The sequence below is a fragment of the Anas platyrhynchos genome, chromosome 8 (assembly GCF_047663525.1).
Source record: "Anas platyrhynchos isolate ZD024472 breed Pekin duck chromosome 8, IASCAAS_PekinDuck_T2T, whole genome shotgun sequence".
Classification (NCBI taxonomy): domain Eukaryota; kingdom Metazoa; phylum Chordata; class Aves; order Anseriformes; family Anatidae; genus Anas; species Anas platyrhynchos.
Window position 1 is genome coordinate 28977432 of NC_092594.1, and position 25828 is coordinate 29003259.

The 25828-nt window shown below is 60.9% G+C and overlaps 1 protein-coding gene across 2 annotated transcripts; it reads left to right on the plus strand.

Moving 5' to 3' along the window:
• The first annotated feature begins 30 nt into the window (after window positions 1–30).
• On the plus strand, window positions 31–25731 carry IPO13 (importin 13). 2 transcript variants are annotated; one of them, XM_072041964.1, is made up of 20 exons: window positions 31–334; window positions 7718–8454; window positions 12057–12197; window positions 12291–12432; window positions 12926–13092; window positions 13439–13559; window positions 14036–14183; window positions 14479–14660; window positions 14996–15022; window positions 15545–15679; window positions 16256–16399; window positions 16819–16899; window positions 17415–17552; window positions 17637–17733; window positions 19415–19467; window positions 24299–24365; window positions 24551–24609; window positions 24760–24849; window positions 24941–25122; window positions 25208–25731. In XM_072041964.1, the coding sequence occupies exons 1-20, from the start codon at window positions 44–46 to the stop codon at window positions 25305–25307; spliced, it is 3102 nt and encodes a 1033-aa protein (XP_071898065.1). In that variant the 5' UTR covers window positions 31–43; the 3' UTR covers window positions 25308–25731. The 2 variants fall into 2 exon arrangements, with proteins under 2 accessions (XP_071898065.1, XP_038039237.2); XM_038183309.2 differs by having other exon boundaries at window positions 25211–25731.
• The last annotated feature ends 97 nt before the right edge of the window (window positions 25732–25828 follow it).

Genomic DNA, 25828 nt, shown 5'->3' on the forward strand with positions numbered 1-25828 from the left:
CCGGGTGCTGGCTTTTGGAGACGGGGAGAGGGGGTCCGGGTGCATGGAGAGGGCGGGGGGGGGACCTCGCTCCGAGGGCCGGGGCGGGGCGCGGGGCCGGGACTACGGCTCCCGGCGGTCGGTGCGGCCGAGCCCGGCCCCCGGTCCGCCCGGTGGGGGCGGTGCGAGCCGAGCCGAGCCGTGCGGAGCCGAGCGGGGCGGGAGGGAGGCGGAGGCGGGTCCCGGCGCCGTCCTGCGCCCGCCGCCGCCGCCGCCCAGCGCCGCCGCAGCCATGGAGCGGAGGGCGGAGGCGCCGCCGCAGGGCCTCGACTTCACCGTGGAGAACGTGGAGAAGGTGAGCGGGGCTCGGCACGGCTCGGGGTGGCACGGCACGGCTCGGCACGGCCCGTTCCGGTGCTGCGCGGAGCGGGGTTTCGGTGCCCGGCTTGGCACGGCTCGGCACGGCTCGGCACGGCACGGCTCTGCGCGGTGCCCTCCGTGCCCAACGGAGCCGCTCCGTGCGCCGGGGAGAAGCCGGCGGGGGGAGGAAGATGATGAGGCAGAAATGGGAGCGGGAGGAAGGGGGCGCGCAGCCCGCGGGGCGCGGGGGGCGAGCGGCGCCGCACCGGCAGCGTCCCCAGCAGGCGGGGAGGGCCCTGCTCGGGAGAGCTTCCTCGCCCCGCAGCGCCTTCCTCACCCCCAGCGTCTTCCTCACCCCCCCCCCCCGGCCTTGTTTCAGCCCCCAGTGCCTTCCTCGCCCCGTGCCCGGCCCCCCCCGATGGTCCCCTGGGGTCCCCAAGAGGGCTGCGGAGTGAGGGGGCAGCCTCTGGGGTGCTGAGGATTGGGGTGCTGGGGAGAACTGGGGTCTGGTGGTGGCATGCTGCTGGGGATGAGTTCCTGCCAGCCTCCAAAGAACCCAAAATCTGTCATGGAGAATGACCCGAAATCCATCGTGGAGACCGAGTGGGGTACCCAAGGGGCAAACGCTTCCCCTGGGTGATGGTGGAGGTGCTGGGGCAGGTGAGGGGCGAGCAGCGAGGGAGCACAGCTTCCTGCAGCCACCCGTCTCATCAAGCATCCGACACCTCGATCCGCAGCCGGGTCCCCAGACAGCCAGCGGGAATCCCAGCGCCCTCGTTTTCCCTGGATAAGAATAGCCCCAGCTTCCTGCCAAAGCGGTGCCCACGGGCGCGCTGGTGGGCACATCGCCGGCATCCCACACCCCTACCTGGCCTGGGGAGGTGTCAGAGCACGAGCCCCAGTCTATGGCCAGGCACTGGTTCCTTTGTGGCCGCAGGTGACACAGCCCACTGGTGACACCGGGATGGAGCATGGCCCTGAGGATTACCCCATGTCTGCAAAAATGCTCCATTAATGCTACCTTCCGCTGCTTAACCCTCATACAGTCAGGACCACTGGATAATTTTCCCTTGATTTCCCTCTCCATCAGGCACAAACCACCTCTTTGTCTGCACCAGCCACGAAGCTGGCTCGGGGAGGGTGGGCAGTGCCCGGGGGGCAGCCTGGCGCGGGCAGCGCAGAAGCGCGGCGCTCCCTCCCTGCGCTGCGCCGCATTTGGTCTCCCGACGCCGGGGAGGAGGCAGATCTGCCCTCTAGGATGCTTCGGCTCCCATCCCCCTGCCCGCCTGAGCTCTCGCAGTCGCAGGCTTTGCCATCGTTGGTTGACGTCCCCAGGAGATGCAGCTGCAGGCCGCGGGGGGGGCAGCGCGGGCTGGGGACAGGGAGGGAGAAACGTGGGGTGGGACCAGAAGGAGCCCAGAGGCTGAGCATCTCGCCCCCCCCCCACCGTGTTGCCTGTCAGAGGGGGGTGGCGGGGTGTTTCTGACACAAATCCCGCAGAATTCGGCTCTGGCTGGGGGCTGGGCAGGTGGGAGGGCGGTGGGCAGAGCCGCCTTGTCAGAGTTGGTACTGACAAATAAATGATGTTCCGCCGGCCTGGGCTTTTCTGCCTGTCAGGTTTTGTGCACGGCTCTATTAATAACGTTGAAGGCTGATTAAAGCCAGGGTTCGGCTCCGCGCTGAGTCAGTCGGTGCGAGCGCTGGGGCTGGAGGCAGGAGGAGGGCCGGTTAGCATTTAGGGCAGGGGGTCAAGGCATCTCCGGGTCCCCATGGTGGGAGCCGTCCTGTGGCCATCGTACCCGGTCTCTGGCCAGGCAGCACCCGTCTGATGTTTTTAGAGGCCAGGCAGTGCCCATCACGCTCTCCTGATGGTTTTAGAGCAGACAATTCCCATTTTTGGAAGGCCTGCCCATACCCCCTTGTTATTTTTTATGCAGATATTGGTGGTTTTTGCCGTGTTTTCCTCCCGGAGCTCCCCCTCGACACGGAGGAGCGGGGCTGCGCGGCGGTGGGGCCGTTCTGCTCCGGTTGCTGTGTCAGGGCGCGCAGGGCTCTGGCCCGCGGCCGCTTCGTGTTTGCTGCCAAGCCTGACCTAGATGCTGCTCTGGCTTAAGCACAAGGAGAGCAGGCTGCGGCCGTGCTGCGCAGACCCGCTGGGCACCCGGGGGCTCCGGGCTGGCACCGCTTCCCCGTGCACCTGCTGCTGGGCTAGAGGGGCCTGAGACAAGGCGAGGCTGAGAGATCCAAGGGCTTCGGGCTTCGAGGGTGGTTTGCCTCCCTGAGCCTAAACGGTGCAATCTGGTTCATGAACTGTGTGTGCTTTTCGGTGCCCAGGGCCGTCCCTGACTTGGCTGGCAGCCTGCTGATGGGTGACAGTACCACGGGAAGGGGAAACTCCTGCTGCGGCCCCAGCTCTGCTCTGTTCAGGATGGGTTGCAAAGGCTCCGTCTCTGCTGGCTCTGTCCCACAGGAGCAGGGGGAGGCTGCGTTGAAGGACCTGTGCCTTGTGGTTTGGTTTGCCTTGGGTCAGCATTGGTAGCACCTTCCGCTGCTGTGTGGTGGTAGGGGCAGGAGGAGAGGGATGAGACCCTCCTCACCTGCTTTCAGTGCAGCTGAATTTGCTGTAGCAGAATGCCCCTTTTTGAAATAAGAGGGAACCCAGGGCCTTTCTGGGGGAATTTCCCAATTGCAAGCTCCAAGCTCTCCTTTTTTTTTTTTTTTTTTTTTTCTTTAAGCCTTCCAGGTTTTTCCTCCTTTGGCCTACCTCTCATCCTCTGGGGTGCCGCTAATACCCGCTGACATTTTCTCCCTAGCACATTAGCAGCGTGGCATCTCTGAGCCTTTCAGATGGCCGTGCACCTCCCTGGAGGTGCCTGGTGAATGCACGGCATCTCCAGAGGGACAAGGAGGTGGCGTGTGGGGAGCTGGTGTCCAAGTCAGTGGTGGCTATGGGGTGGCTTTGGGGGCTGCTCGTGGCAGATGCTGAGGCTGGGTGAGGTGGCCGCTGCCAGGGCTGCCTTCAGCCCAAGAGAAGGGGGAAAAGAAACACAAGTGCACCTGGTTTCTTTGGAAAAATGTTGCTGACTGTGTTGTGATACATGATAACAACAATTATGGACAGTTTGGGGTGAGGGAATGGTGCTCCCTGTCCTCTGCACTGCTGGCAGCAGCTTGCCCGGCTGTTCCTCAGGAGCAGCCCATCTATGCCTGATGGAGCATCAGTGCCTGTGGTGGTGAGTTAGGGACCCTGGGGGGATGTTCTTGCAAAATGGAAGGAAGCAAGGAGTCATCTCGTTTGCCATGTAACCAGAACCACCCTTGGCTGAGCACCTGGCTCCTTCCCGTGTCATGATGGCAGTCAGGTGGGAGGCCGGCACGTTGCTGTGGCTGCCAGGCCTCCGCTGTGCTCTGCAACACCATCCTGACAGCCCCTGGTCAGCAGTGAGCTCTTGTGCAGGGGGAATCGGTGGGGCTGGAGCCTGGGGGCCTCAGAATGATTCTGAGGTGAGAGGGAGGAGTGAGACGTGGTGGGCAGGGGCGCTCCTGTCCTGGGCTCTGCGCTCCCAGCTCTCCTCTCCAGTCCCGCTCACCCATCGCTTGTGCAGGGCCCAGGGGGGGTGGCAGGTGCCCTGGGGTCCTTTCCAAGCCTGGTGCCACACCGAGAGCATGCCTGTGCCAGGGACCACGCTGTCCTCTGAGAGGATTTATCCACAGCCGAGCTGCTGGGGGGCTGCAGCACCGTCCCCACTGCCAACAGGCCGCGTGGGCAGGCTGGGGGTGAGGAGCGGCCGAAGCGGCGGCGCGTTTATTGGGAGAGGGGAGCGAACATGGCTTTATTTCACCTTCCTCATCCTCCGTGCTTCGGCAGGAGGCTGCTTTCTGCCCGGCTCCCCTGCCATTTCGGAGGGAGGCTGGCAGGCGTGCGGGGGGGGGGGAGGCGGGATGACGTTCCCTGCGCTCGGCAGAGGCCGGGTAATGGCTGTGCCGCTGCAGGCCCGGAGCGCTGAGCGTGCGCTCAGCTGGAAGGGAGGGTGAGAGGCTGCAGCAGGAGGCTGGAGGCCGGCCCGAAGGAGAGACGTGTTGCTGCTGCCCTCAGCCCGGGGTGCCAGGCACGGAGCAGAACCAGAGTGTGTGTGCACGGGCTGCTTTCCCTGCCTGGTTCCCTCTGTTGGCTTCAGAGCCACCCCTGGAGACGCGGTGTCCCTGCTGGGAAGCAGCGGGCAGCTCGCTCGGTGCGTGGGGCTCCTGTCACCCCTCAAACGGAGCTGGCAGGCCCCGCGTTCATCAGGCACCCTGCAGTCGGGGACAAATTGCCGCGGCTGTGCTCTGCGGGAGCTGCAGGGATGAGGGCTGCAGAGGTGCTGAGCTGAGAGCAGCTGCTGCCGTTCCTTCTCCCTGATGGAGCCACGTTGTGAGCTGATAGCCATGATCCCCGGGCTGCTCCCCCTCCTGCCTTCCAGGGGGACCAGAGCGGGAGCTCTGACCTTGTGGGCAAGCTTCTTCTGGAGCTCGAGTGGCTGACACCACCCTGGTAGCTGAAGCCCAAAGGCTCTGACCACAGCTTTTTAGAGCAGGGAAGGCCCATAATAACAAGCTTGAATTATTTTCAGCCATGCAGAGATGATGTTGGAGAAAGCTCGTTCCCTGACCAAAGGGCATAGCTGACAGCCTGGCTGTTTACCAGGTCTCATGTTACAGGTCTAATTGCAGAGGAGGCAGGTCTGGTGTCAGCCACGCTTTTAAATCAGGATGCACAAAGCCTTCCTATTAGATGTCGCTGCCCAATTTCATGCCTTCTGCTTCTCCCTCCTGGCACTGGTGAGTTCCCCTCATCATCTCCAGCACTTCCTTCTGGGCCTGAGAGCGCTGGCTGGCACGGCGATGTCTGGAGTGAAAGTCAAGCAGCAGCTGGTGCCAAAACCTGCCTGCAGAATGGAGACTCTGCCTTTTCTTGCTAGGGATGAGTGCGCTGTGCGTTCAGGTACCCTCCTGCAGAGCACGCTGCCTTGCAGCCTCATGTCCTGTACTCCTGGCAAAGGATGGTGAGTGGCTTGTGTAAGTGGTAGGCAAGGGAGGCAACCCAGCATTCTCCTTAGGGTTTCATCTGCTGCTTTGAGACGAACTGGGATGGTCAGCACTGACAGCCATCCTTGAAGGTCCCCTAGGAGCTTTCTTGTGTTGTGCAGAGCACTACAGCGGGTACAGGTGGGGCATCTCCAGCTGGTGTCCAGCTGTGCTCAGGCCTGTCCCCAGCAGGATGCTCAGGGACAAGAGGAGGAAGCGAGAAAGCCAGCAGGGATGTTTTTCCAGAATATTGCCCCCCAGCAGCTTGCAGGAGGACTTCTAGGTGCACAGACCTTGTCACCTCACCACTCACCCTCCCAGGTCACTGTGGAGGTGCTGAGCAGCTCCAGTGCTCGTCCCTGGGGCCTCCGCTGGAGATGTCCCCGAGCTCCTGCAGGTTGCACCTCCTTACACAGGGTCTCTCTGAACCTCAGGCGAGTTTTGTTTTGGTAAGAACACAGGAAGCTAGCTCTGACGAGAGCAAACAAGATGAAGACAGTAAGAGGAGGAGATGGTTGAGAGCCCCAGCCCTGCTGCAGGATGACTCAGTCTGCAGCAGGAGAGCAGGACGCTGGCTTACGTGCAGGTGAGGGCCAGGTTCCCAGCCCCGAGAGTAGCTCAGAGCAGCACGTCCACATCTCCTGCTCCGTAACGACGTAAATTATGTCTCTGATGGGGCGGGTAGTGCCTCTGCCTCAACAATTGAGTGCTGCTTCAGGCAAGAGTCCAAAATATCTGAGAGCAGAGCAAGGTTTCAGATGGCTGTTGGTAACTCATGTGTTCATCTTGGCCACTTCTCTCTCAGGACAGATTTTTTCCCTCCCCACTTTTTGTGTCAGGGTGCATCTTTCAGTGGCACAGAGCTCGCTCCTCTGCAGTCCATCGGCTTACTGTGTCTCCTGCCATGTATTTCATAACCTCCTCATTTCTCATAAAGAGGTTATCCTCATTTCTCCCTGCATCTAAGGCTTTAAGAAAGAGGCATTTCACCTTCCCTTTAGTGTTCCTGCCATTTTGTTGTGCTCTTTGCTCTTGTGCTGGGAATCAGCACGAGGTACGAGCGCTTGCTTAGGAAGCATGTTCTTGTGCCCTAGGCTGCCAGTCTTGCGTGCTTAAAAATAGGGCTTAAATCCCCTCCTGGGTACAAGAACCATACAAGAATTTCAGAGAGCTTTCAAGGGGGAGGAGGAGGAGGATATTTGAGACCCGGAGCCAGGATGGGGCCGCAAAAAGTCCTCTGCACCTGCTGGAACCATCCTCCAGCTTGATAGCAGGGCGCAGCAGGTACGTGGTAGCCTGACAAATGCCATCACCACTCCTTGCTCCTGGGACACAGTCAGTGGTCTGAAATAAGTCGTGCTGCGCAAGGCTGAAGAGCTCACTGCTGGAAGATGGAGTATGGCTTCTTCCCACCTCCTGCACTGGGGCATCACCAGCCGTGTCCCCGTGGTGGCTCTGCCTGACCCTTGTAGGCTTGTCCCTTCGGTCCCAGGGGCTGTGCTGTGCTGGTGCTGGCAGGCAGAGACTTTTCTTCCTGGTTTTTGCAGCCCTGTGTAGAGGAATGCACTTCTGCCACAAGCCACGTGCTGTGCCTTTGCCCCTTTGTGCCCACCTCGCCCACTCTATTAACGTTAAGCTTAAGCACTGTAGGATGTCCCTCTGCAAATAAAGCCCCGCAGCTGGTGTAGGGCCTTGCATGCTGATCCGTGAGCTCTGCAAAGCAGTAACGAGATCTCTCGCAGCCTGCGGGAGCAGGTAAGTGATGTTCTCCTCTTCTGGAAGGGGAAACTGAGCGAGCAGCCCGACCGTCCCGGGAGGCGGTGGTGGGGGCAGAGTTCGAGGCCAGCTCCACGGCTCAGCTGTGGCTGGGCGGGCTTGGGAGCACTTCAAAGGGACTCACTCGGTGCAGAGATTAAGGGCTTAGCGACTGTGGTTTTCCAGAGCTGCCTAAAACCTGACAGACGGAAACATCTGCAGTGGCACTAACGTGCTGGCAGCGGCAGGGAGGACCCGCCTTGCTGCAGGCGAGGCCGTGCCACCAAGCCTGGCGCAGACGCCCCTGTGGCAGCCGCCGACAGGTCTGGTCTGGGCGAAGGAGAGGACAGGAGGTGACTCAGGAAGAGAAATTTCCAGAGTGGAAAGGAGGGGAGGACAGGTTTGTGGGTCCCTCTGCTGCTGCCGGGTCTCTCACCTCAGCGGGAGCCTGGTGAGGGAGGGTGGCAGCACCAGGACTTGTGGTGGTGCCTGGACTTGTGCCCAGGGACAGGATGGGGCCACGTTCGGCAGTCCTGAGGCGTTCCCCTGTCTCTTCCAGGCTCTCCACCAGCTGTACTACGACCCCAACATCGAGAACAAGAACCTGGCTCAGAAATGGCTGATGCAGGCTCAGGTGTCCCCGCAGGCCTGGCACTTCAGCTGGCTGCTCCTCAACATGGACAAGGTGCCCGAGATCCAGTACTTCGGCGCCAGCGCCCTCCACATCAAAATCTCCCGCTACTGGAACGACATCCCGGCCGACCAGTACGAGAGCCTCAAGTCTCAGCTCTTCACCCAGATCACCCGCTTCGCCGGCGGCTCCAAGATCGTGCTCACCAGGCTGTGCGTGGCGCTGGCCTCGCTGGCGCTCAGCATGATGCCGGAGGCCTGGCCCTGCGCCGTGGCGGACATGGTGCGCATGTTCCAGGCCGAGGACTCCAACGTGGACGGCCGGGCGCGCTGCCTGGCGCTGCTGGAGCTGCTGACGGTGCTGCCCGAGGAGTTCCAGACCAGCCGCCTGCCCCAGTACCGCAAGGGCCAGGTGCGCAGCGTCCTGGCGCAGGAGTGCGGCTCCGTCTTCCCCTTGTTGGAGCAGCTGCTGCAGCAGCAGGACTCCCCGGGCTTCATCAAGCAGAAGGTGTTGAAGTGTTTCTCCAGCTGGGTGCAGCTGGAGATCCCCCTGATGGACTGCGAGAACCTGATCCAAGCAGCCTTCACCTCCCTGCAGGACCCGGAGCTCTTTGACACGGCGGTGGAGGCGGTTGTCAACGCCATTTCCCAGCCAGATGCCCAGAGGTAAGGGCAGCCTCTCCTGTGCTCTGCAGGCTGCTGCTCACGGGCATCTTCAGGGGAACGGGGTGGGCAGGAGAAACCTCAGGCTTTTTTCTAGCTACTGTTTGGCCTGGAGGTGGCGGCGGCAGGGTCTGGAAGTGGGAGAGAAGATGCAAGCAGCTGGGTTCTGGCCTCACCGGGTTGGTGCTGGAAGGCTTTGCACCACAGTTTGTGTTGTGTATGTTACCTCTCCTGCCCACCCTGCTAGAGGGCTTCCCCAGCGTGTGGGCTGGGCTGGCATGGAGGTGCTGTTTGCTGTCTGCCTGCTGCACCCTGGGGACCAGGACGTGGAAATTGAGCCCTGCTGTTGGTGCTCCTGCGCTGTGCTGGCCCCTGCTTCTGTTCCCTGCCTTTTGGCCCCCTCCTCGTGCTGGGTGCCACGTTTGAGCAGCAGCACTCAGGACACCCAGCTGCCCTCGCAGCAGTGAGGACGCAGCCACAGCCCCTTTCATCCTCCTCCTCTCTTTCCGCTGGCTCCTCGTGCCAAACCCTGCAGCCTGACCGGGGAGCGTGCCCAGGATCTGGCCAGAGATGTTCCTCTGCCTTCTGCTTCAGGTCCGGCCAAGGAGTGTATTTGATACAGAGATAATAAACCCAGACCTGGCTGCCTCCTCCATCCTGACTCCAGCAGCGTGGCCCAGCAGAGGATTCATCCTTTGTTTGTGGCTGTGGCTGCCCGGAGCCGGGAGCCAAGGCTGGGGAAGGTCCCGCAGGGCTGCGCCGCGGGGCTCCGAGCTCCTCGTCTTGGCAGCGTCGTCTGAGCTGCTGTCAGCTCCTGGGACCGATGCCTGCAGAAGGGAAAGTGCATCTCCTCCGGATCCCTGGGCCACATCTCCTGGCTGCTTAGCAACCTCTGCATCCCCGCCAGGAGGAGGGTTTAGCTGAAGCTGGGCTGAGCCGTGCAGCACGCAGGCTCCGACCCTCTGCGGCGGTGCTGCTGCTGTGCTGTCAGCACCGCTCCCTGGGTCCCTGCCTCAGCTGCTGACAGCCCCGGGGCTGCCCTCTGCAATGGCAGAGGTGCTGTGGTTGCAGACCACGAGTTCTGGGGCCGGCACAGCCACCTTGTAGCAGGATTAGTGCAGGAAATGGGGTGTTGGAGAAGGTGACTTGTAGGTCTCGAATTTCTGACATTTTGCCTTCCTCCCTTCCCTTTCCCTTGACACTCACAAGTCCTTCAGATGTGATTCCCTCTCTGTGTGCAGGCGCCTGGCCCTGCAGCACTCTTCCCCCGTCGCTTCCCCCGTCGCTTTCTGGGGGGCTTGCAAAACACGTTGTGGTGAGAAGAGCGAGGAGATCACAGGGGTTTGCTCTCTGCTCCTGCGCAGGGACCGCACTGCAGCTCCTGCATCACCAGGTCCCACTGCTCTGGATGCTTCCTGGCAGCCTCTCCCCATCCTCCTCTCAGCGCTGTCACCCGTGGCCGAGCTCCCCCCTCTCTGTACGCCTCCTGGAGCGTGGGGACAGCGGGGCCATTGTCACCGAGCTGCCCTGCCAGGCGGCGTGTGTCGCGGCCAGCCGCGGTGGGGGCACCAGCTGCTGGTGGGGGCCGGCTACAGTGGGGTTTTGCTCCATGCTGAGGTCCTGGAGGTCTTCTCAAGCGGGAGCCACTGCTGCTGTGACACTCCACAGAGGGGGCAGGGACCCTCCGTTTCTCCTAGCCGTGTCCCCCCCAGCCTTCCCGGTGCCAGCAGTCCCGCCTTCCGCCTTTGTTGCTCAGCCACAGCAGACCCAGCTCCTCCCGAAGCCCCCCGAGAGCCTGTGTGCTCCCTGCTGCCCGGGGCATCCCTCTGCAGAGCAGCCCAAGCTGTGAGGAGCATCTCTCTGTGCTGGGGTTTGCCCCTGGGCTCCCCCAATGTGCTCCAATTCCCATGGCTGCTTCCTCCTCGCCCCCTCCCAGCTGGCCTCGTTGAAATTCCTGCAGAGGGGATCCTGCAGGGGTATTTTTAATGTCAGCAAAAGGCTCGGTGGCGAGCTGCGTAAAAATACTCACTGGGAGGACTGTCCCTTCTTATTGCCTGGTGGGATCAGGGCAGGAGGGATGCTCCTGCAGTGATGCCTGCCCATGCTGTGGTGGCCGTGACACTGGCTGCTGTACCCGTGGGTAAGTCAGTTCTTTGTGCTGGTGGCTTGTCTGCCTGTTTTCCCTTGCAAAAGGAGGACACGGTTTGCTTTCCTGCTTCTGGGTGCTGTTCCAAGGCTGGACGCTGCTCTTTTTGGGGATGCACCAGGAGCTGGCAGCTGCGGCGCCTCGCCACAGCCTCGCTGTCGGGAGTAGCCTGAGTCACAGAAGGGCAGGCACCAAGATTGTGTTGCATCTGTTTGGCAGAGGAGGCTTGGGCTGGATTTTCTGTCTCGTTTGAAGATTATCCCCTGGCTAAGCAGGTCAAAGAGCCGGGCTGCATGTGCCGGAGTGAAGCTGCGTGCTCCTCCGTTGGGCAGTGGTGTTGGAGAGCAGGGAGGGGGCTGTGGGGGGGGGATTTGTGGTGGGCATCAGGCACTGAGGAGCCTCTGAAGGAAGCAGGGTGCTGCTCGGCACCTGGTGCTCAACCTCTGAAGAGGAATTCCACTAGAAGAGTTTTCCAAGAGCTTTGTTAGAAGCAGGTTTTTAATAGGTTGGGGTTTGCTGTTGGGTTTTTTGTTGTTTTTGTCAGGATGTGGTGCAGGTTTTGGATCAGGAAGGATCAGATTGTCCCATGTGAGCTGCCAGTGCCTGGTCTCAGGGGTTGTCCTCCACACCCTGCTGTGGTCTCCCTTTGCTAAGAGCACTGGAGGTTGTGGGGTGAGCAGGAGGCGCTGGTCCTGCTGGTCGATGTGGCCGATGGCTCCGTTAGCCGCTAACGAGCGGGCAGAGCAGGGCCAGCGCAGGGCCAGCGGGGCAGCGTGCTGCAGCTGGGGGACGTGTGGCTCTCTCAGCGCCAGCATCTGCCCCTTCCCCAGGGGAAAACCGGCACGGGGGGCACCTCCTGCTCCCTGCAGCCCCGGCCCCTGCGCGGCAGGGCAGGCGGGGAGGCTGCGGAGGAGCTGCGGCTGCTGATAACACGCCTGGCTGGGCAGGTAAGTGACAGGCGGCTGCTGAGCCTCCAGCACAGCCTCTCTCCAGGGGCCCAGGGCTGCATTTCACCTTCCCTGCCTCCTTGCTCGTTGCCTTGGTTACAATCACTTACCGGCGAGGGGAGGCTGACGTGTATGTGTGTGAGGCTGATGGGGAGGAGGAGGGAGCGCAGGGGAGCCCTGCGGGGCTGCAGCCAGCCCCCGAGGCTGTGGGGACACGAGATGGGGCTCCTGGAGATGGTGGCCTCGTGGTTGTGCAACAGGAGGGGCCCCTGCTGGCATGGGAAGCTCCTCTGCAGGAGTTTCAGCACACCTTCCATTTAGCCTTCTCACAGCCTTGCATCTGGCTGGAAGGAGAGGTCCTGGAGCAATAAAGGCTGGTGGAAGCATCCTGCTCCACAGCGCTGCTTTTTGGCAGGGAAAGCTGGGTGGGAGCCATGGGAAGTGGTAGGGCACCGCTGGAAGCCCGTGCTGGTGCAGACCGTGCCCGGTGCTGACCCCGGCTGTGCCTGCAGGTACGTGAACACCCTCCTGAAGCTCATCCCCCCGGTGCTGGGGCTGCAGGAGCAGCTGCGCCAGGCGGTGCAGAGCGGGGACATGGAGACGTCGCATGGGATCTGCCGCATCGCCGTGGCCCTGGGGGAGAACCACTCGCGGTGAGTGCTGTCACCTCGCTGTGGGCCTCGCCTCCGAGCAGCCAGACCCGCGGTGATGGTGCCAGCCTGACCACGGCGTGCTCTGCTCCCCAGGGCCCTGCTGGACCAGGTGGAGCACTGGCAGAGCTTCCTAGCCCTGGTCAACATGATCATGTTCTGCACGGGCATCCCCGGGCACTATCCTGTCAACGAAACCACCAGTTCCTTGACGCTCACCTTCTGGTACACGCTGCAGGTCAGTGGCTGGCGTGGGGCAATCAGCCTGGGGCTCCCATGCTCACAGCAGGGCCTGAGACCGTGATGACACTGGGCAGGGGCAAGCTTTTGGCTTAACTTGTCCCTTTTTGAGGAGAAACTTGTGGCAGCATTCAGTTTCTGGGCAAAATGAGGCAATAAGGCCACACTGGATGATGCCTCGGTGGCCCAGTGGGTCTTATGTAAATGTGCAGGTTGGAGCAGGAGGAAGCTCAAAAAGCCTTGGGGCTCAATTTTTCCACCCCCAGTATCCCTTGGAAAGTCTGAACCAGCTTGAAGTGCCTTGTTAACATAATTAAAACGTCAGGCTGAATTTTTTCCCACCAGCAAACCCAGCAGTTTGGCTCCTTGCTGTGCACAGAGGAGCGCACACAGTGTCTCACCGCACACCAGGCCCTGACACGGGGCTCGTGGTTGGGGTCCCTCCGTCTCCTTTCCCTGCCACTCCTAACTTCTCCCCCTCCTGCCACCAGGACGACATCCTCTCCTTTGAGCCCGACAAGCAGGCGGTGTACCAGCAGGTCTACAGGCCCGTCTACTTCCAGCTGGTGGACGTGCTGCTGCACAAAGCCCAGTTCCCCTCCGACGAGGAGTACGGCTTCTGGTCTTCGGATGAGAAGGAGCAGTTTCGGATATACAGGTGTGGCTGCAGCCGAGGTCTTTCTTTGCCTGGGTGGCAGGAGCAAGGCACAGATGTGGCTTTGGGTGCAAATGGGACCTGTTGGGTAGGCAGGAGAGGGTGCTGGCGGCATCCTGCCTCTCAGAGCTGTGGGGAGACCTGAGGAAGGACACAGAGGAGATTCCTTTTGCCAAGAGCTGTTCTGGCTGGGGTGGTGGCTTGGAGACAAGCTGGTGTTTGGACCAGCTTGGACACTTGTGGCGGTGTGGTTGTCACCCTGCCAGGGAGCAGGAGGGAAAGCAGCACGTCTGTGCGGTGCACTACAGGGGATGGGGCAGCATTTGGAGACCCCTTTGTGTCTCTGCAGGGTGGACATCTCCGACACGCTGATGTATGTGTATGAGATGCTGGGTGCTGAGCTCCTGAGCAGCCTCTATGACAAACTGGGACGTCTCCTGACCAACACGGAGCAGCCGTCCACGTGGCAGGTGAGCAAGGGGAGCTGGGCACTGGGCTGCGGGGTGCCAGCCCCGTGGGGGAGCACCAGAGGGGGCTGTTCTTGCCGTGGGAGAGCAAAGGGGTGTGATGGATGCAAAGAACATGATCACCCTGATGTAGGCTCTCAGAGATCTGTTGGAATAAGCCCGGAGCAGTGTGAGTGCAGGGGAAGCACAGGGTCCTCTGCCCTGCAGCTAGTTGGCATCTCTCTGCTCATCTCAGCATCCCCGCTGGACAGCCATCACTATCAGACTCTGGTCACTAAAATGCTGCCTTCTTATCCCCTGGGGCCATCTGGGGTGAACAAATCCTGCCCCCTGAAGCCTGGTGTGCCTGGGGACTGTGCAGCTGTCCCCCTTTCTCAGCATCCATGACCTCTGCTGCTGGGTCTGAGTGGTTGTTGGGGCAGGAGGTGGGGGTGGCAGCGGGCACGTGGCTCTGACTGTCCCCTCTCCCTTGCCCGCAGCACACGGAGGCCTTACTGTACGGGTTCCAGTCCATCGCCGAGACCATTGACGTGAATTACTCCGATGTGGTGCCAGGGCTGATTGGCCTCATCCCCCGGATCAGCATCAGCAACGTGCAGCTGGCTGACACGGTCATGTTCACGATTGGTGAGGCCCTTGGCTGGGGTGGGAGACCCACCTGAGTCACTGTGAGCAGCTCCTGCCTTCCCTGTGCCCACCCAGAGCTGCCCTCGGGGCTTTGAGCAACTTGTTGTGGGCTCTCTGCCTGCCATCGTCCTGCTGCTGCCACCTGCTTCTGAGTTAGCCCAGGCTCTTCGTGGCCACAGAGCCATCCTTCCTGGGGATGCTGGATAATAACAGTGGGAGGCAAAGCCGAGCAGCTCAGGGTGTAGGGACCGAGGGTCTGGCTGCCGTGGCACGGTCTGACCCTGTCTGTGTGCAGGAGCCCTCTCCGAGTGGCTGGCCGACCACCCCGTCATGATTAACAACGTGCTGCCGCTGGTGCTGCAGGCCCTGGGCAACCCGGAGCTCTCCATCTCCAGCGTCTCCACCCTGAAGAAGATCTGCCGGGAGTGCAAGTACGACCTGCCGCCCTACGCTGCCAACATCGTGGCTGTGTCACAGGTGAGAGCTGGGTGCGGAGCAACAAGGCTGGGGTGTGCAGAGGATGTGAAGCAGCAGCTCGGGGTGGTTTGCTTCCTCTGGGGCAGTTGTCCTGCTGCTCCCAGGGCAGTAACAACCCAGTGTCCTCTTGCACATGCAGAAACAGCAGGCAGTGGCATCTCGGCCTTCCCATCAGGGGCTTGCTGAGGTTGCACTTGAGCATCCCTCCTTTTTTTCCTCAGGAAAACTGTTAGTTGTTGCTTGTCTTGACTTTCTGCTTCAGTCATGCCCCCTGGAAGCAGGAGGCTTTCTGCAGCACTCACTCTCTTCTTTCTCTCTCCCGTCCTGTTTTGTAGGAGGTGTTGATGAAGCAGATTCACAAGGTAAGAGGCACTTGCTTACACCTCTGGCTGTTCTGCTCGCCCCCATGCCCCTGAGTTGTGCTCACCGTGAGCACATGAGGGCTCCCACTATGGGTTAGGCTGTCCTGGGGGGGAGCTCAGCACCGCAGCAGCTTGGTGTGGCTGGGAATATCTGACATCTGCCACCCTCTGCATGGCTCATCCTAGGGCTCCCGCTGCAGCAGGGGCTGTTCTGGGGGCTATTTCCTCAAAGAGAGGGAAGCTCCCAGGGAGATGTAACTAGCAGTTACCAGCAAGGATGTGGGGACACCTCAATGCAGCTGCAGGCACATTTTGGGGAGGAAAAGGAAGAGAGAGAAAGCATGGGAAAAGAGCCCAAGCTGCCCCTGCAAACAGGAGGGGGGAATCTTGACCCCACAGGGGCTGGGACAGCTCTGTACAAAGAGCCAAATGCCAAGGCAGGGTGGGTGGTGCAGGCAGGGACACCTCTGGGCAGTGCCTGTGGCTGGCAGTGACCCTGCTTGTGTCTCCTCTCCGACCCAGACAAGCCAGTGCATGTGGCTGATGCAGGCTCTCGGCTTCCTGCTGTCTGCGCTGCAGGTGGAGGAGATCCTGAAGAACCTGCACTCCCTCATCACCCCCTACATCCAGCAGCTGGAAAAGCTGGCTGACGAAACGGTGAGTGCCTGCGTGCTGCTGCCTCCCTCCGGAGGGGCTTCTCCTGCTGGCTGTGTCCCAGGGTGGTGTGTTGAAGCAGCTCTCCTGAACATTATGGGTTGTCTTTCCCCTCACCCCACGGCAGGCAGAGCAGAGATGAGCACAGAGCCACCAGCCAGCTGGGTTGTAGGCTTCTTGCCCTTTGCAGCTACTCGTCATTAGGAGCAGAGCTCCTTGGCTCTTGCAAGCTGTGTGTTGTCTGGATCAGCATCTGCTACCCCAGGGTGGAGCCCACGCTTTGGTCGTGTGTCATCCTCCCTCATGTGATGTTCCACACGGCGCCCTGGTGGGAGCTGTCTCAGTGTGCTCTGGGTTGGAGCAAGCCATGGTGCTCTTGTGCATCCTCCAGGATTCCTCTCCAGTAAGGGTGGGTGGAAGGCCTCGTGGCTCAGCCAACAGATAGAGAGGGAAGACAGTGTGAGGAACCCCTCTCTGGCACTTTCCCTCTCCAGTCCCAGCTCTTCCGCATCCCAGAGGCCTCACCAGGACTGAGCAGTGCAGCCTGGGTCACGCTCTCCCTTTATTTTTCCCTGGCAGCCTAACCCCTCCAATAAGCTGGCCATCATCCACATCCTGGGGCTGCTCTCCAACCTCTTCACCACCCTAGACATCAGCCACCACGATGACGACCACGAAAGCAATGAAGTCAAGAAGCTGCCAGTGCAGCAAGGACCCAACCCAGTGAGTACGGCGGCAGCTCGATGCTGGTGGCCACAGCCTGGCCAAGCACCCCGTTAGACGTGGCTGGAGCAAGAAGGGGAGTGAGTGGAGGATGCAGTGTGTGCCATGAAGGTGGGAGTTGGTGTGCTCCGGGTAAAGCAGCTCCTTCAGCTCTTCTAACCTCTCTGCAGTGGGTAGAGGTTGATCTCAGGATCCCTCCTGGCTGTCTGGAGGACAGTGCTACCCAGTCCCAGTACTACCCAGTGCTACCTGCCAGCCACAAGCTGTGTCAGGCTGCTTCAGCACGGAAGAAAGCCCAGCTGCAGGGAGGGGACAAGGCAGGGGTGCCTGAAGGGTTGAATCCAGGCCATGCTTAGCACCAAACCTCCTGTCTCCAGTGCTTTGGGGCTAATTCTCTTCATCCTTCTCCTTCCTTGCAGGTGGTAGTTGTTCTGCAGCAAGTCTTCCAGCTCATACAGAAGGTCCTCAGCAAGTGGCTGAACGATGCCCAGGTGGTGGAGGTAACCAGGAGCCTTGTGCTACTGCCTGCTGCTTTGCTTCTGTCCTTGCTGGCCTGCACAGGGGACAGCAACGGATGGATGTTGGGTGATGCTGCCAACCTGTTGTGGGCAATTGCATCCCCTTGTAACAGGGGTGTCTTTCTGGGTTGCCCAGCACTGCTGCAGCCACCAGCATCTGGCCGTTCTTGTCCATCGTTTGCCCCAGTCAGCTCTGCTCCTTTTGTTACAGGAGCTGTGTCATCAGCAGGGAGATGAGAGCTGGGGCTACCAAATGCTTGTGTCCCCTAAGGGGAGAGCTCTGCTCTGACCTAGACCCGTGTCACCTCTGTTTCCTGGTGTCTGGGAAGAGCAGTGAAGCATCCCAGCAACCTGCTCTAGGCGTCCCTGCGTGATCAGGGGTGTTAGACCAGATGACCTCCAGAGGTCCCTTCCAATCTCAACCCTTCCACGATCCTGTGCTGCAGAGCTCTCCCACCACCGCTGCTCACATTGTCTCTCTCTCTCTGCCCCCACAGTCTGTCTGTGCCATCTTTGAGAAGTCGGTGAAGACCCTCCTGGATGACTTTGCCCCCATGGTGCCCCAGCTGTGCGAGATGCTGGGGCAGATGTACAGCACCATCCCCCAGGCCTCTGCCATCGACCTGACACGGCAGGTAGGGACCCGTGTGGGGCTGCCGCTCCTGGGGAGGCTGGGAGGGTGCAGGACAGCTTCAGTCCTTCTCCGTTGTCTCTTGCAGCTGGTTCACATCTTTGCTCATGAGCCTGCCCACTTCCCTCCCATCAAGGCCCTCTTCTTGCTCGTCACCTCCGTCACGCTGACCCTCTTCCAGCAAGGTATGTGCGATGAGCTCCTCGTCGTGCTGGGGCTGTTGTCAGGCTGTTGCATGCATGGAGTCTGGAGGCGTCTTTCCAGGAATGGCTGTTTTCACTCCTAGCTAAGCTAACGGGGCCATCTCTGTGTCTCGGATTCATCCCAACCCCTGGACGGTGGGTACCTTCCCTGCGGGACAGCAGAAGCAGGGAACCCCAGCGCAGGGCTCGGAGCTCAGGTGGCGGCCCCGCTCCCGTGTCAGGGCTGGGCGCCTCGTGCCAGGCTAGAGCAGGAGCCCCAGGCCCGCTTGGCTGCATATTCACCAGGAGATCCTGGGGTTTGTCTGCAGCCCAGTGGCGTTTGTGGTGGCTGGGAGCCAAGCCCTTGTAGGAAGACGTGTGTGAACACCTGGGAAAGCACCTTTCCAGTCCCTGCTGTGTCCAGCATCCTTGCTTAGGGCAGGGCCCCGTGTTTGGCTTGCTGCCTGCATCACCTCCTCGCTACAAAAGGCAGACGGGGTTAGGACAGGCCCCTGCACACCACAGCTCCCCTCAGCCTCGTGGTGACTTGCCCCACGACAAGGACAAGCGTCCCTTGGAGCCGCTGGCCCAGATCCTTCAACAGCCCAGTTCTTCCGTGTCAGAGGGTTACGTGATGCCTTCCCCAGTCCGAGGCTCAGAGATAGAGAGGTGGGGGATGCGGGGAGCCCGTGCTTCCTCGGGACACCACGGGCCGAGCACGTCCTGCTGTGCTCCGGTGTCACTTGGGTCGGTGACGAGCGAGCTGGGCTCACCCAGAGGTCAGGTCCCCGCTTCCACCAGTGGCTCGTGGGTGTGCGTGCACTCGGGTCCCCCTGCTCGGAGCCAGGCAGGCACGTCGGCACGAGGGGACAGAGCCCACGTGGCTGGAGCAAGCCTCGCTCCAGCAAGCAGCCGCCCAGCTCGCTGCGTGCCCAGGGCTGCGCTCCCACCCCGGGGTCCTCTCCGGGCAGCAGGAGAGGGGGGGATGTGCGACCCTGCGGGGGCCGAGACGTGTCCATGCAGGGAATCAGATGGCAAGGTAGGGTGAGTGGTGCTGGCACGGACACCTCTGGGCACCGGCTGGTCTCTCTGGGGGGTGCTGGACTCAGGGACTTTTGGGGAGCATCTGGGAACGGGGCGGGAGGGCGACTGTGCCAGGGGCTCCCGAGCAGCTGATGCTGGTGACGAGCATGTGCACGCCTGAGCCCCGCTGGGCCTGTGGAGCGTTTGCTGAGGTGTTGTCGTTCACTTGCAGTTATCTTCCAGGACCAAACGGTGCTCTGAAGACACCCGCTCAGCCCCCACAATGCAAAAGCTCTAATTCTCCTTGTGGAGATGGTGCCCAGCTAGCCCCTGCTCCTCCTCCTCTCCCTCCCCAAGGACACGAAGATCTCCTCCTTGGCTCTGCAGCACCCAGGCGCGAGCTAGAGACCCTGGGGCTTCAGACCCTTCCCTTTGCAGTTTCTTTCTGTTCTTGGGTTCTCCAAGTTTCATGATTTTTTGTATGTTTTGTTTCTTTAACTTGCTTCAAGCTGCTCATGTTGCCCATCCCCTTCCCCACACACCCCTCCTCCCTTACACTCCTGTTTTCACTTGTAAATTCTTTCTGTATCACATAACTATATGATGTTGAGTTGCTGTTTGTATGATTTTTCTCTTAAGTTACATCTTTATTATATTTTAGGGCCCAGGGATCATCCTGATATTGTTGATTCATTTATGCAACTCCTGGCACAGGTGTGTTTTAGTTTCTTATTCATTCACTTTCTGTTCTCTCTCTTTCTCTTTTTAATTCAATTTAAACCTATTTTTAGCTTTCTGTTGACAACGTTTTTTTCCTTTTAGTTGAATATCGAGTTTCTCCATCTGTTTCCGTGGAAGTTGAAAACAAAACATTCTCCTTTAGTTCTGGGTTCGCACCATCCCCAGGGCAGCCCCAAGCTGCCACCCCCTCGCCTGGCCTTGGGGGCACAGCTCCGGGGGCTTTGGGCTGCTGCCACAGCCATGCTCCGGCGACAGAAAATTAGAGCATTAAGGGGTCGTGGTCCTACTCATCTGCCTGCCCCGTGATGGGTCCTGCAGAGCCGGGACAGGCAGAGCTGGCTGTGGTGCCAGGCAGCCTTGCATAAGCCTGGCACTGGGCTGCGTGGCCACCAGCTCCGAACCATCTCGCCTGCTGGGGCGAGCAACCTGCTTGTGGTGGTACCAGGACCCCGGGTGCCACCGGGCTCTCTGCCTGGCCAGTTTGCCCCGCTGCACTGCCACCGAGCCCCGGCAGCGTTTGGGGACAGTGGCTGGGAGGTGGCGGCCACAGCTCCCGTGGTGCTGGCTCGATGGCATGCGGCTGGGGTTGTGTCGGGAGGAGCCGCCTGCCTGTCCCCCTTGGAACGAGGGTGACAGCAAGAGTCTGCCATCAGAGTGTCCGTGGGCTTGTGTGCATGCAGCCCTGTGCTGGGGCTCTTCGTGGTGCCACCGGGCGGTGTGATGTCCTGCTTGCTTGGCCAGGGACTTCTGTCACCGCTGGCAGCGGGCAGGCAGGGCCCGCGCTGTGCTGTGTGTACATATACAGCAGCCCCGTGTGCTCCACAGCCTGCTGCATAGCCCTGATGTCCTGGGTGCAAGTACATGGCTGGGGGTGGCAGGGAGTCCATCTGCTGGTGCCTCCCTGGGTGTCTGCTTTTGGGCACAGTGCCGGGTCCGGCTTGTCCTGAGCGTTCAGCTGTTGGGCAGCCCCCTCTGACGGCTGCTCGGCCCTTGTGCAGGTCCTGCGGGATGGAGCTGGCACAGAGCAGGTGAGGAAGCTGCTGTCACCTCCCAGGCTACATCCATGCATTGTGCTTTGAAGTCCAGGTCCTGCTGAGACAAGTCCCATCTTACAAACCACACCACAGCACTTTCTTCCCCACTCTGTCTGTTGCGAGATGTGAAATAACTGAGGTTTCTGGAAAGCGTTTGCAGGTGGTGATGCCGGTCTCGAAAGTTATGATCTCTAACAAGGTTTTCACACGAGATTTGAGGATGGAGATTTGAGATTTAAGTGGGATGTGAGGTTCACGGAGGTGTCCTTCACTGCCATGCAGACAGGCGAGGCCTCAGCTAGAGCACTGCACCTGAACCGGGGCATGGTGTTTCTGTAGATACAGACCAGAGAGCACAGGGAAAGGCATCCAGCGAGATCATCACCTCGTAAACGTGAGGAGAGCCCGAGGAGTTGAATGAGTCTTGAGGCGTGTAACAGGTAATGCCAAAGATGTAGGTAATTTTATTCACTTGGAATGGAAGTGATGGGAGGAAATCATGGAGAAGGAGTCAGGCTAGGCAGTAGGAGACGCTTCTGACAGCATGGGGAAGCACTGAAAGGTCACTTGGGGAGGTGCTGTCACTTGGAGTAATTCTCAGCAAGCCTTTTGCTCCTGCAGGGTGGCCCTGCCATGGGGGGAAGGCACCAGGCAGCCCTGAGAGACTCTCCCGAGGCTGTTTGCTGTTTCTTTGGGAAGTACTGAGTTCCTCTCTAGCTCGGGGTCCTCCTCGGTGTCTGGAGGTGATTAACATCGTGCTGCCAGCCAGCCATCTCTGACAGCCACCTGACCCTGTATTTCTTCGCGCTTTTTATGCCAGCAACCCCAGAGGGCTCCATCCCCTTCCTCTGTGCTCACGTGTGGGTGAGCTCCGGCTTGCTCCTGCCTCCTGGTGCCTGCACTCAGCCCTTGGTCACAGGCACTGAGGGAGCTGTGTCTGTGTCACGCAGGATTTCAGCTGGCCGTGAGGCTGCCCAGTTCGTGCAGCTGATGGCTCTGCCAGCATGGTAATGCTCAACCCTCTCGTGATGCTGGCTCGCGGATCACAAGACCATGCTGGCTTCAAACAAATGTCTTATTAACGCTGTTGTTGCAAATCAAAACTAAATAGGAATTAATCGGTGTGCTGTAAGCCTGCACTGAGCAGTGCTGGCACCTCCTGCAGGTAGATCTGCCCCAGCCTCGGGTGGCACTGACCAGGCCAGGTGCTGGAGGAGGTGAGGAGGATCTGGGCCTGTGTTGGGGAGCCCCTGCCTGCTCTCTGGCCAGCAGGTACCTCTCACGTGTGTGCTCCTGGGTGCAGCGTGCTTGTTTTGAGTCAGGATTTAGGGGAGTGCAGACCACAGCCTGAGCTCTGTTCGTGCAGTTTCCAACCCAAGATGTCTCATGCTGGTTTCTGCAGTTTCTGCATCCAGCAGGAGCTGCTGGCTGAGGGCCATGCCCCAGGCCATGGGGCCAGCACTCCATTTTGCCTCCCCAATGAGCCTTCCACCACTTCCACCCAGCCTTGTGGACTTCTCCACACCAGCGTGGACCTCCAGAGCACCCTGTCTACGTCCCCAGAGACAAACTGTGCACGTGGGCCTTGATGGGCAGGAGATTTGGGACCTTCTGTGCCAAAGAGCCACCACCACTGTCCTCCTCCTCCTCCCTTCTTGAGCTGGGACAGACTGCATGGTTGTCACCTCCAGCAGTGCTGAGGCTGGGTGACAGTGTGACCTATGCCCCTTAGAGGGGAGCACAGCCCTTCCCTAGGGGCAGCAGAGCCCCCAAGCTCCCCACCACGCCTGCAGCCCTGCAGTGGGCACAGGCAGGGGCTCACTGCTGCGCCACCCCTGCTGTCCCTTGGCTGCTGGAGAAATGGGGTTGGTTTGGTGGCCTCACATCCCCTCCGTGCCTGCCGGCCTCAGAAGAGCCGGGTGTAGAAGATCCTGCTCTGAAGACCTGCCCGGAGGGTGTCCCAGCTGCCCCAGAGGAGAGCCCCCTGGCCTGTCTGTGCCAGCCTGCAGGACAGCACTCTGGAGAGCCAGCGCCTGCTGCAGCAGGGGATGGGGAACACTGCCAGGTGGAACCTGAGGAGCTGAGCCCATCCCAGAACACGGGAGCAGAGCAGCTCTGGCAGGAGACACGAAGACAGACAGACAGGCGAGGAGAGGCCCCGGGGCTGGAGCAGGGCTCCCTGGTGCTGGGAAGAAGCAGCCGGACCCACCTGGTGCAGCTCCCTAACAGAGCAGGGCCCCACGGCCCCATCTCACGGGGGTAAAAAGCTTCTCTGCACGTGTGTACGTGTGCCTGGATTGGGCTTGCACGCTGCTCTGCGTTGGTGGAGGAAGGAGCCCTCCCGAAATCGCAGCGTGCTTTCACCCATAGCATTGGCTGGGCGAAAAGTGGGGGCTGCAATGGGCTGCAGGACAGCCCGGGTGCCCCTGCCTCCCGCAGGTTGGTTTGGCTGGGGGGAGCTTCGTGCAGGTAGGTGGCTTTCGTAACCTGATTTTGTGACCTGAGCGTCTTGGGAGACTTGTGGCAGCTGGAGGGGTTTGCAGAGCAGAGGAACCAGCGGCTAAGCGGTGTCCCCAGGGCCGGGTGCCCTTGGCAGGGTGCAGCTGGGGGGAGCAGGGGGGGATCCAGGTCTCTGGCAGTGCCACCTCTGCCAGGAGCAGCAGTGCCAAATCCGCGTCCTCTTGCAGCGTGATACAAAGCGTCAGGAAGGAGATGGGGTAACCCCGAAACCTGCCGGGCTCCCTGCTCTGCAGCACGTTCCCTGCACTGGGCTGACGGCCGGGGGCTTTCCCTGGAAGGGAAGCAAGAAGGGGAGGGAGGGAAATCAGTTCTGCTCCAGGTGGGGACGGTGGCTGCGGGCAGTCCCTGCTGTCACCCTGGGGAGCGGGCTCAGGGCAGCACGCAGTGGAGAGCAGCCAGGCTCCTGCCGTGGTGTCCTGCTCTCGGACCTCCGGGGACAGGCTGTGGCTGCTGTCCCCAACGTCATGGTGACAGCAGGACAGGGTGCGTGGCTGCTGTCCCCAGTGCCAGCCCACAGCAGTGGGCACGGTGTTGGGGGGGCACAGATGTGGCCACCTTGTGTAGCAGGGCAGAAACTCTCCTGTGGAGCAGCAAGTGGGGGCTGAAACGTTTCTGTCCTGTGACTGCCAGCACAGGGGGGACAAAGCCACAGCAGTGGCCCCATCGTGCCACGGCTCAGGGTGTCCCCAGTGGTGGTGGAGCAGCAAAGCCTGAGCCCCACGGTGGCTGGTGGGGTCACCGGGTGGCAGAGTAAAACCACAGCTTTTTTTGATCTCGTACTGGCTGCCAGGAATTGCCAAGCGATTTTGGCATCTCGTTGCCTCCTCTGCCTTGCAGCCAGAGCAGAGCCAGGTGTTGGTTCAAGCTGGGGGCAACCAAAACACGGGTCACTGCACAGACCAGTGGCTGTGACCCCAGGAGCACCAGCATCTTCAAGAGGAGAGGACTGAGCCAGAGGTACCCTGTCCTCTGTGTCTGCAGCATTTGTGCGTACACCGCCTTGGCATCTATCCTCAGGTCTTGGGGTCAGAGCTCCCCGGGTGTCGCGAATGGCCTGGCTGTTTGGTTGACGCTTTTTTGGGGGGGAAAAGCGATGGTTTCCTTCTGTACTGTGTGAATCTGCTGTTTGCTGTCTGTGCCCAGGTAAGTGTGCGTCCAGGCAGAGGCTGCCTGGGGCGCCGGCTTCCTAGGAGTCTTCCTGGCTGCCTCTGCAGGGTTGTGTTTATTCGGGCTGTCTGTGTGCCTTGCAGGCTCTGAAGAGGAAGCCAGACCTCTTCCTGTGCAGCAACCTGGACGTCAAGGCGGTGTTTCAGTGTGGTGAGTACCGTGGGCAGGGGCACCAGCCTTGTGCACGCAGGCAGGGACCTGCTGCCAGCCCTCTGCGGGGAGCCCGGGCTGCTCCTGCAGCTCTGGGAGCAAAGCAGCCAGGGAATGGTGCTGCTGCTGGTTTGGGATGGTGCCTGAAGGTTCTGGCCGCTCACCTCAGCGATTTCCACCTGCAGGTGTCCTTTCCCTCAAGTTCCCTGAGGCCCCGACGGTGAAAGCATCCTGTGGCTTCTTTGTGAGTATCGTGGCTTCCTCGGCTGCACCCCTAGAGCCCCAGGGGGCTGTGCTGCAGCCCGCCAGGAGGGCAGGAGCGGGGCTGCGGGACGGGCAGGGGAGCTCACGGTGCTGAGCCTTGGTGCTGAGCGGGCCGGCCGCTGTGTTGCAGACAGAGCTGCTGCCCCGCTGCGGAGAGATCGCCCCGGTGGGACAGGTGGTGCACGAGAACGGCAAAGTGCTGCTGCAGGCAGTGCTGGAGGTGAGTGGCACGTGTGTGAGGGGACAGGCGGGGTGACAGCGGGGCTGGGGGAGGCAGCGTGGCTCAGCGGGGTCTGTCTGCTCCATCACAGGGCGTCGGCGGCCAGGCCTCCCGCAGCCTCATGGATCACTTTGCAGAAATCCTCTTTGCCTTGAACAAGCACTGCTTCAGCTACCTGAGCGTCTGGATCAAGGAGGCCATGCAGCAGGACGGCTTCCCCTCGGCCCGCGTCAGCCCCGAGCAGAAGGAGACCTTCAGCCAGCAGATCCTCAGGTTTGTGTGCTCCCCGCTGCCGTGACAATCGCAGCGCCGCCCGTCCCTGCTGCCCGCCTCACCTCTGTCCCTCCCTCTGTGTTAGCAGAGAGCGCGTGAACAAGCGGCGAGTGAAGGAGATGGTGAAGGAGTTCACCCTGCTGTGCCGAGGGCTGCACGGCACGGAGTACACCGCAGACTACTGAGCGCACGCCCGGGACCGCGGACAATTTAACCCAGACCAGCTCTGCCCCGCCAGGAAGCCCCCGTCCTCCCCGCCCTGCTGCAGTACGGCTCGTAGAATAACCCTCCACCTAGAATTAACCCACTTGGGACGCTCCTCAGCTAGACTTGGTGGCCGCATCTCGGTGTCAGCATTTTTTCTTCCCCCAGCATGCTCCCCCCTTGCAGGGGACGGGAGTGCCGGCTGCAGGAGGCGGGAGGGGGGCCAGGGCAGGACCCCCCCGGCACGGGCTGCTCACCCTGCCCCAGCACGGCCCCGCGCAGGGGGGGCTGCCCCTGCTCCCGCGGCAGGGACTGGCTGTGCAGGGGGGCTGCCCCCTGCTCGTTTGTACGCGTGTGGTTGGGAGGGGGGAGGCCCTGCACCTAATTATATTAAGGATATTTCTACGTCCCGGCTGTCGTCACTGCGGTGCTTGCACCGGGCATGTTTCCCCCCAGGGGAGAGCCCAGCCTGAGGGCTGTGGGGTGACGGGATCGGGGTTGG

Excerpts from the sequence above, each read along its gene's own strand:
- IPO13 (XM_072041964.1), top strand. The coding sequence starts at position 44 with ATGGAGAGGGCGGGGGGGGGACCTCGCTCCGAGGGCCGGGGCGGGGCG. Across the intron at positions 14,661-14,995 it reads ACATCGTGGCTGTGTCACAG|GAGGTGTTGATGAAGCAGAT; the intron begins GTGAGAGCTGGG and ends CCTGTTTTGTAG. Across the intron at positions 24,850-24,940 it reads TGCTGCAGGCAGTGCTGGAG|GGCGTCGGCGGCCAGGCCTC; the intron begins GTGAGTGGCACG and ends GCTCCATCACAG.